This window comes from Anarrhichthys ocellatus, unplaced genomic scaffold (genome assembly GCF_004355925.1).
Source record: "Anarrhichthys ocellatus isolate YVR2014 unplaced genomic scaffold, GSC_Weel_1.0 scaffold1, whole genome shotgun sequence".
In the NCBI taxonomy this organism is placed as follows: domain Eukaryota; kingdom Metazoa; phylum Chordata; class Actinopteri; order Perciformes; family Anarhichadidae; genus Anarrhichthys; species Anarrhichthys ocellatus.
In genome coordinates this window covers 8,938,869-8,949,588 of record NW_022280031.1, presented here as the reverse complement: position 1 = coordinate 8,949,588, position 10,720 = coordinate 8,938,869, and the positions used below count along the sequence as shown (strand labels likewise).

Sequence of the window (10,720 nt, the reverse complement as noted above, 5' to 3'; positions counted from 1 at the left end):
ATATAGTTGTTTTATGTTTACATGACTATAAAAAGCAAGCAAGAGAACTGATGACTAAAGCATTAAACGCTCTATTGATAGAACATTTAGGCACAAAGCATGAATCAAACTACTTTGAATACGATAGGTCAAAGTTGAATCAGGAAGTCGGCCAAGAAAAAGACCCAAGTTGTTATAAATCCGAATTAGTGCACAGCGCATTGGGGCAGCACTTTGTTGTGTGTGTTTTGGTGGTGGAAACTGTGGGTGCACCTCACAGTGCATTTGGGAGGAAGGGTGGGATTAGGAAGAATATATTATCATATATTATTATTGAGGTTGGTATCCACCATGGCAAATCACATCAACCCTTTTCATCCTTTTAAAAGCAGCGCTCTGTCAGCTTATGGAGTAAAGACAAGCATAACTTGCGAGACACAAAAAGTTTGCCTGCACCGAAGTATAGTTTGCTGATGCTCATGTATAAAGACCTTTTTAAGTCCCTACAAAATAAGAGCCAGAATACACACCAGTTACTTATTGTACAAATAGCAGACTGTATCTCACTTTAAAACTTAAAACTACTTTCAAACACAACTGAACAGAAATAAACAAAGCTGACTCACGGGTGAAATGGCTAATCGAAGGATGGTCCCGTTCTTGATTTCGCCACGGCTCTATGAGATAATAAAGGAAGAATTTTTCAACACATTCAACATTAATTTGAAATGCCATCAACTCAAGCTTAGGAAGAAAACAGTGCAGCTCACCTGCTCAGTGATGTAAAGCTGAGGCCCATCAGCATAACGAAGAGCAAACTGCTCAGAGCCGGATAAAGACCAGCTGAGGATGAGGACAGGGGAGAGAGGGAAGGTGACTTCATCAGTTCAAGTGTTAGATACCAACTAAAGAAGCAATGTAACTTATTTTAATGCAGCATACTCTGAGTATGCATGAACAAAATGTTGTTGAAAGGCAGATCGCTCCCTCCAGCATTTGTATTTTACACAAATGGCAAAAACTGAGAGATTGTGGAGGAGAATTATTCAGTGGGTGTTCACAGTAACGTGAAAAGAGTTCTCAGTTTGAAATGGAAAAGGGAGGCAGTGGGTAGATACAGCTAAGAGGTGGATGGGTGAGATAAAAAAAAAAAAAGTGCAATATTCATCACTAGAGGACACGACAAAAGAGCAGGTAAAAAAAGACAACAGTAAGGCACAACATCATGTGTTATGATACAAGCAGACATGATGACAGATAAAAGAAAGACGTAATGGGTAAGAATGGTTCATAAGGTATCAGTTGGATCGTATCCCTGGGACACAACTGTGACCGGACCGGGCATCACAGGTTTAACAGCTGCCATTCTCTGACTCCTTATTAGTCTGACATCCTAAGCCTGCAAACATTTTATTAATATATGCCATCATTGGGTAATTAAACAGCAAGTCAGATTACAAATCAATACAAGGACAATATTCAAATGTGTGGGAGTAATGCTCACCCATCACATACTTCCCGTATTATTGAGGACAATGGTCTTTTCTGCAAACAGAAAAAAAAAAACCATTTCAATGACAGCACGTACTTTTAAAAAGCAAGATTACGTATCCTAAATGTATTACTCATGAAGGGCTATTTATTATAACAACCATTTAGGTACATACCTGTATTCTGAATCACTAAAACACATCTCATTATTACTCGTGGCTTTCAAATTCCAAACAAATTAAATTTACAAAGACATTAAATTTAAATGACTTTGTAAAGGTTTAGCCACGAACAGCTAGTTAGAAGTTGGAAGAAGAAGAGTTACTAGAGACCAACTGAAGATGTGTTTAATGTCGCGTTTTACACAAACACAGACCTGGTCCATCTCTATAAGCTGAGCATTGGCACCGGGCCATTCAATAGCAACTTTCACGATGTCAGCTGGGGGCGGCATGGCTGTCTTATCACAGCGCCCTACAGAAGAAAGAAGAAATTAGATTTATCTCTCGTACAACTTCCCATGTTGGATTATTTGGATCGATAACACCTGTTTTTAAATCACTTCTAAAACACTGTTTACTTCACTGTGACATATTGTGTTGGACAACAAACCTGTTCAGAAAGTAAAACAAGTATAATTTCATTGTTATAAATCAGTGTTTTTCTTAATCTGCACGCCAACAGTAGGTCAAAATATTTAGAAGAGGAAAACATGTTTTGGGTTTTCAGTCTGTTGATTGATTAACTTCAGAATAATATGAACTGAAGGTTATACATCACCTAATGGAGACGTGTCGAGGGGGTCGGTCACTCTCACAGCTCGGCTGTATAAACCACCGAGTCAGCTTCCCTGTGAACACAGAAACCCACACAGCGGCCGTGTCAGAGTAAAACCTTGCTTTCCTTTAAAAAGCACAAAGTCTCAGTTCGGTGCATTTTCTCTCCTCTGAACTGAATCTGTCAGTGAACGGATCAATAAGCTGTAAGACTGTTTTACAAAACCACCCACACACACACACACACACACACACACACACACACACACAATCACACAGACCTTGACTGGGTCCAGCGCTCTGCTTACTGGGCTCTGGGTTTGCTGTGCTTTGTTGCCCTCGGTATGCTTTTATTATTTCCAGTAAATATGCCAAATATATTTACATCCCATTTGTTTCTTCAACAACCTTTTTTGACAATTTACTTTTTGGTTTTGTTCCAATTATTGTGGCATCATCTTGAAGAAGTCAAACGGGGTTTCTTGATATGCAACACAGCAACTTAATGGTGGGACATATAGAGAGTCTGACCTCTATTATCACCCACTTTAGCTTATCACAAATACATATTTGTTGGCCGATAAGTAAAGTAAAGCTGCAATACTGAAATGCCACCATTTCTTTGAGGTCATTTAGAAACATCTCACTCGCAATTCTCAATTTTGCTTGCAGACAAATGTAATGTACAACACCATATCCGGTGATATATTGCTGTCAGGTTTGTTAAACTCTCCTTCTGTGTGTTTTATATAGCCTGGATGGAGCTCTAGAAGTATATGTGAAAGAAAACACAATGGTTATACATCACTACTTATCACAGTGCTTGACAAAGCAGGGTTCACAGATGTATTACAGTGTCCCTTGAGTTTCTTCATATTTTGCATATGAGCAATGAATAATTTAATTCAGAAATAAATCATTATGTACTGCATGAAACACAAGCTGTGGAGCGACAGCTACAATTTAGGATTATAAATGTCTGGCCATCGGCTCTCAAATTACATTTTAATGCCAACGCTGATGTAGATCACATATTCACTCTGTTGTTTAATTTAACTCATTGCAAGAGCACACTATTATTTACCCACAGACATTTCCTGCTTATTATAACAGCCACATTACCGTGGCTACGTTTGCTGGTGCACCAACGCTTATTAAACTTGTTTCATTATTTGCTGAAATACAAGAGGAAGAGGAACGCAGCAGCGGCCGGTCTTTGACAACAGAATGAGCTCTCTCTCTCTCTGCTCTGACTTACAATGAGCATGAAAAGCTGTCTGACAGACTCGGCTGGTGATTGGAAGTCGTTGGTAAAAGAAGAAGAAGACTTTGCTGGTCTCTTTGCATTCAGGATACAGAACACTTTGTACGGCTCAAAGCTGCTCATTTTGAAAAGAAATCTGAAACATCACCGAACAACCTGAACCAGCCTGAATGAATGATTACCTTCCAGAGAGGTTTACCAGTGTTGTAGTACATTTAAACACTGCAGCACCGTCTTCCTGAGCTTTTGTCTGATTCTATAAATATGTTCACCTGCCAGCTTACGTCAGCAATGACCCTGACGTCTGACACCGTTGTCCTTTGATCATTCATAAAACAAAGAAGGTTTTGCTCCGACAGACTCGGCTGTCAGAGCATCATTACACTACAGCTGCTGGCTCCTCGTGATGAAGACATCCTACGGTTGGAACAAAGATCGTACGATAAATACTAAGCACGACCTGAATCCTTTCATCTCAATAGCTTTGAACCACAGCATCCTCGCATTGCATTCTCCACATAATTTGTCACAAATTAGAGAGATTAACAGACTGATACAGAGTGATGGATGTGTGATCAACAACAACAAATTAAGTTGGATTCTGCAAATGACACGCAGTGAAAACTGCCAATTCAATTCAGAGTCCAACCAGCCATCTGATGGAGCGACTGCACCACCTCCGCACCTTCAAGCAGACGGCCCACCACGTCACACATGTGACCTCTCAGCCCTCTCTGAAGTTTGTTCTTGTATTAAAGAACATGGGGAGATGTTTCTCTCTGTTGCTAGTCTGCACTTTCAGCACTGACATTTGGTTAAAGATATGCAGCGTTAAGCAGTGTTATAGCCATGTTGTTATCTATGTTTTCCTTTGTAGCATAGGACTATTGATATTTATCATCTATCAATAACATCATATTACATTTTTCATACTACAAATAATGGGAAATAATTGTCAAAAACACTACAAAAGTAATTTGATTTCTCCATTAATTATTACATTATTACGCAGTCAAATATAATTAACATAAAGGTGACTATTCAAGAGGCGTGATAGGTGTAATTTTGTTCTTCATATCATATTATTAATAACATGAACAATGGCTCTGATACCATAATAATATAAGGTATCTTGTTCCAATTCATTCCTCATATATGTGGCTCCACATATTTGCCTAAAACTGAAAGCTGCAGCCCAAACTAACCCTCAAATGTGGTTTCATACCTGATAACCGTTTATCAAAGCCATCCTGATAAACAATTAGATTCTTCAACATAGTCTGAATAGGACAGGTATATGTGACACATGGCTTAAACCCAATCTTACTATTAAATGAAACTAAATCAAACTCAAACAAGGTGGCGCTCAATCTATAAGTGTCTTTTCAATTCAACCTCCAGATGTGTTATTAAATACAACTCTTTTAAAGGCTCTTGAACTAAAACCATTCATATCAACTAGATCGAGGTTTCTGCTGTGACTCACATCCGTGCTGTCAGATCACTCTCTTGTCATATTTGAAGCGACACTAGCCTGTTCTTGGACCGTTGGCCACTGGTCCGTCAACTTCAACTGTACTTGGTGAGCGATTGCCTGCAGTCCTGAATCCTTTCACTGCAGCGACAGGACCTGTCAAAACTGTGTGCCAGCGACTTAAAGACAGACCTTCCTAGTCTTCTGGATTCTGTTCAGTTTCAGTTGCACTCCTTTCTACTGAAACACAACTGTCAAAGAGGTCTTCACCCATGGTTTAATGATCAAACACGGATCTAGATACAAATTTAGTCTCTTGTCTCGAGTTACTTCTGGAGAATCTGCAGTGAAGTATGCATATGTTGAATCTCTGATAGTTTCTGTTCTCACAAACTTTGAGACTTTCTTGACCTCTCCTGGGACCCCTCTCTCTCTCTCTCGGCTACCCTTTCCAGATGTTTTGGATCTGGATCTTTGTCCTCCAGGAGATTCAGTCTCTCTCTCTCTCTCTCTCTCTCTCTCTCTCTCTCTCTCTCTCTCTGCCTTGTGTACATGTCCTTCTCTCCTTCTCCTTCAGTGTGAATGATGTGTTGAGCTTCTCGCCTCTAGTGTGTTCTGTCCTCTCCATGGTGGAGGAGAGGGTTGTGTAGTTCAGGATCTGTTTGCCGTTGCTTGACATCCTCCCTGATATATGCTCCATTATGTTTACACTCTATCCATAAATTTGTTTAATCCTGATTGACCACACTGTAATTCTACTGCGTTGGTCGATTCTGTACACATATCTGTTGCAGGTCTGTCTGTCCTGGCAGATGGATCCCTCCTCAGATGAAGGACAGTGCGTCATATCCTGTACAGATTGTAAAGGCCCTGGAGGCTAATTTGTGATATTGGGCTATATAAAATAAAATAGACTTCCCCTTGAACTGTCACACCTGCAATTATTACTGTAATTTATACCCGTGTACATCTCTGGTTATGACATATGTTGGTGGCTCAGTGCAGGATAGAAGATGCATGCAAAGTTCCGTGATTAAAACAGTTGTATATCCTTAACAATGCTGTCATCTGACTGGTATATAGGTGGACTGGGTTCTACTGGGCTGCTGTACTGGGAGGCTTTAACGGAGACCACTTAGCAACTGTTCTGCACGCGCTGCAGTGGTAGCATAGCAACAACTGCAAAGAAATCCTCCCCCCCCCCTGGTGTGGTCTGAGCTTCGTCTCTAAAGACTCAACTTCTTTCTGTCCCCCAACTGCTACTTTTTACCGCGACCCGGATGTTTCTGACGCCATTTTACTATTCTTATAATGTGGTTAGGGAGCTTCTGTATCTAGCTTAGTCTGTGAGGCGCCTAACTTTTATGATAGCTAGTTATAGTTAGCCTACGTTAGTTGAATACGCAGAGTGGCGCCCCCTCTGGTTATATACGGTGTTTATCAAGAGATGACTGCTCCGTTCGTGGGGGGGGAGGAAACAGCTTCGGCAATTTTCCTTTAGACACAATTATTAAATTAAGACAAATATAGTCTTTTTTGCATGAAACGCGATAACAATCCGCTTGCATGCTGGAAGCTTGGCCGTTTGTTGGCATGGTCCGTGCTGGCTCGTCTCACAGACGTTTGAAGTCACTGTTCATGCCGTTCAATACACGCTTCTTTTATCATGAACTAATACAAAAACAAAAGGTTGAAGGCTCGGTTGGCTGGTTATCGATCAGGACTAAAGCTGCGGTAAACCACCGGGAGCTCACACACACTGATGCAGCAACGGCTGCAATGTTGCAACCTTATGGTTATTTCACGTTGGCGAAATCAATCACAACTCGCGACAACGTCGGTAACGTTATATTAGACATTAGCACGGACTACATCGTGCTATATTCTAAAGTAGCAGCGAACTCACGCGCTCTCACAGTCGGTACCAGCGGTGTTCCTCAAAAGGCGCCGATGTTATTCAGTCATCCAGCCAGTCTGCCTGCTCCTCCATTGCAGTCATGATGCAGCCCGTCTCCCGGCGCCTGTTCCGAGGATGTCCTGATGCTTTCTGGCTCTACTTTGAAACGGATGCGTGGTTTTTACTGAAGCCTACTTCGCTGCTAATGTCGATGCTCAGTGTTACTCATGCAGTGATGATGCTCCCTCTCTCCCTCTCTCTCTCTCTCTCTCTCTCCCATAAAATACTTTTGGAAAGGAGACAATTCCACGCCTTGTAGGCGGGACACAATGTAAATGTCACCGTCTGCTGATGAGGCAGACCCTTGATCTAATTTGATTTGTGCACAATTAAACCGACATCTTCCTCAAATGCAGTAGGTGGTATGGCAAAGACGTGCACTGTTTCCGACTCATGTCGCTGCAGTAATCTTTGATAGGGTTATTATATTATTGAGTCTTAGACATCTTACTTTACACAGGGTGTGGGTATCCATGTATTATATAAAGGGACACTTTTCTCTCATTTAATTAAATCGTATTTTTCTAAGCTCAAACTAACCTAAACCTGAGATTATAACTAAATAAAATGCCAAATCTAGAATAGTAAGTCTTAATGTTTTTCATATCTTGGCCTGGTTAAATTTGCTCAATATGTAATTCCATAAATGCAAACATTTGAGTTATGACACAAGATAAGATAACAGTCATAAACTACATCCATAAATACTGTTTGGTGCAAATCCTGCAAACATTGTAGAGATGCACCTTCATTGAACGTCAGCACCAAAGCTATAACCGATAATTGTGCTTATGTCCAATACCAGTATGAAATCGATAACATTACCCTTGCAAAAATGTTAAAGGACAAAAAAGGCTATTTTTTAAATTGTAATGTAATTTTTAGAAGGACTAGTGTATTTTCTCACGGTCAACATCGTTCATCTTGCTTTAAGTTCTTTGTAGAATGATATATGATTCAACTCCAACATAGTGACATTATTCTTGTGCAGGGTTCATTTCCAGGCACAAAAAGAACCGGAGCTGTTGTAATTATCGATCAATACTTCCTTATCAGAACTATAACAATTTTCTCATTAATTGGTGAATTAAATGACCACCACCATATTGAGCGTCTCTAAAGACTTAATAAGGTTGTGTAAAAGGTTCCCAAACAAACGAACCCATCATTTTACATCCCTTTAACATAACAACTCTTACCAACATAACCACGCTGTGTATCAAGTTTCTCTGTCCAAGAGCATCAACAAATGACTCTAGATTCTGCACCACACAGGCAGCAAATGGCATTCACAGCACAATTCACTTTTATTCAACACAGAAACCATGTGTACAGGTAAAATATATCCTCAGCCTCAACTGAGTAGATAACACTGGCTCACGTCATGGGATGGCTGCTGGTGAAACTGTTAGGGGGGGGGGGGGGGCAAAGCAGACGACTGCACTGAAACTCACTGAGGAGACGACTTTTGAAAAATCAAACAACAGCTGAATGTATTTAGCTCCACATTACATCTCATGCATGACATCAAAAATAGTATTTCTGATATAATGGTTTCATCAACACACACGGACATACCCGATCTCAAATGTTCGACAGGCACAGACACTGAGCCAAACTACAGCTCTGGAAAGTTAAAGTTTAGAATTGGCTTCAGATTACATCGGGTGTATATAAAAAAAATAAAAAATAAAAATAAAAATCACCTTATATCAAGACCTTATGGATGCATTTCAGTCATTAACACATTCTGCGGTTTATAAGTGTTTCATGTGTACCAGTAACCCCAAACATTCACCATAAAAAGAAGTATTTCAGAACTATAAGCTCCGATACAGATTTCAGACTGTTAAAATATTCCTCTTTTGAAAACAGATATCACAGAACAAAGTCTTCTATTCATTTTCTGGGAGTTTATACGTTTTAAGTCATGCCATCATAAAATGAAAATAAATCAAAATGACTGACACAAAGCTTTAGTAAGGAAGGCTGGGGGTTAACGATATATATACATATATACACATATATATTTGATGGTGATTTACGGACGCGTACACCTCACTGCATCAGAGACACACGAGCAAACCGACACCAGTCATCAAGAGAAAGCAGTCACAGCTGTTTAAGGTTTTTCAACACATGACATGAACACGACTACAGAGGTTCAATGACACAAATGTTCCAGGAGTGATCGTCGTCGTTTTTTTGTTTACATCATTGTAATGTTACAGATACACACTAATGCTATAGACCCATCTTTGTTGCTTTGCTGTAACACACTTCATTCAGCAAAGACAAGATGAGCCACAGCAAAGCCTGCTGCAATACGGTCGACATCGAAACAACGCTGAAAGTTTCAGAACAAACTAAAAGTTCCCCGACTAAAAACACTCCGCTGTAAACTGAAGACTTCTTAGAGGTAGGAAATGAGGAAATGGACATGGAATAAAGTTCCCAGGAAATGGCCTTCCACATTAAAACCTGCGATAATAAAATATCATCTTTACTAATTATGAGTACTGCCTACAGAGGTACAGCAAAGTGTTATAACACCCTAATATAACAAACAATCCAGCAGCTTAATTGCATTGGTAGACTGCTCTATGAGCAGTTAATAATTAACTGGCCAATTATTAGACACCAAGCCTCAAAGAATCGGGTGCAAACCAAAGATGTTAAGATGTCTTCTCATATAAGTCATTAACTTTATATTCTGTTGTAAACTAATTCAGAAAAATCAAACCCAGACCTGGAGTTGGTTCAAGCGTATTTAACTTGAGTTGAGTTTGAGGGGTTTGCATCTTCTATGACGACTGGCCATCTGTAGGTTATTACATGAACAGGCAAATTAAACTTTTACAGTATGATTAAGTGTCAACTCCTTATGTTATAGGGAATTAAAGGCCACATGGGAAAGTCAGGTTCTGCAAAATTGTCCTAGTTCTAAACCTCGATGGCTCGTTTGAATTTTACTAGGCTTGTCAAATACCCAACTTCACACCGATTACATTTCCAATTGTTAAAACAATGAGCTGCAGCTGGCGAATAACTTCATAAGTGTTTGACAGCTATGACCGTCTTAACATCCAGCGTATAATGGGCCACAAGTGTGAAGATTTGAGACATCAAATCTTCACGACACATAAGGACTAAGGTGCAATAACCCAGATGTGGAGAACACAGAGGTGCTTCATACGAGATGAAATGTAGAATTACCAGTGAGTTCAGCTGAGGTCACCAGTTACAGGCTCACAGAAAACACCGTGCAGCGAACATCTGTTACTGAAACAACATCCACACTCGCATACAGTACATATATACACATGTATATTAACCTGAAATGAGACTATTGTGTGGCATCATCGACAATAAACTATGCATATTTATTCTTTAGACACAAATTATCAGAAAATACCAAATGTTGAATCTCTACTTTGAAAGCTTTAATTCGAAAAGTATCAGCCGGCTTCAAAGTCAGGTAAACCCACAAGTAGATCAATAATTATTGGCCGTTATTGTGACATTTTATTGTAATTCAATGCTTCAGAATATGATTTTGTGATTGGTTTCTGGGATATTTTTGCTTGATAATTCTCCACCCTAATATATTAAGTTGTAAAGTAAAAAACAATGTTGTAACATAACTTAATGTTGAAGAATAAAGTAACATTACTTGAAGAGTTGCATAACAAAAAAAAATCCTAAAATGATGTTGAGGATGTGCCAAAAAAAAAAAGAAAAAAAAAAAAAAAAAAAAAAAAAAAAAAAAAAAAAAAAAA

At 39.4% G+C, this 10,720-nt stretch overlaps 1 protein-coding gene across 4 annotated transcripts in view; it reads right to left on the bottom strand.

The window, feature by feature from the left end:
• elmo2 (engulfment and cell motility 2) overlaps positions 1-7,174 on the bottom strand; it is a 20,500-nt gene extending 13,326 nt beyond the window's left edge. For 2 of the 4 annotated variants that reach the window (XM_031846205.1, XM_031846375.1), the window contains exons 1-6: positions 6,891-7,171; positions 2,251-2,320; positions 1,847-1,944; positions 1,484-1,524; positions 750-822; positions 606-656 (exon numbers count right to left, since the gene is read on the bottom strand). In XM_031846205.1, coding sequence (XP_031702065.1) covers positions 606-656; positions 750-822; positions 1,484-1,524; positions 1,847-1,924 — 243 coding nt within the window. In that variant the 5' untranslated portion in view covers positions 1,925-1,944; positions 2,251-2,320; positions 6,891-7,171. Of the gene's footprint in view, positions 1-605; positions 657-749; positions 823-1,483; positions 1,525-1,846; positions 1,945-2,250; positions 2,321-6,890 lie in introns of all 4 variants that reach the window. The other 2 variants (XM_031846294.1, XM_031846116.1) reach the window with 2 other exon arrangements.
• Positions 7,175-10,720: the final 3,546 nt, after the last annotated feature.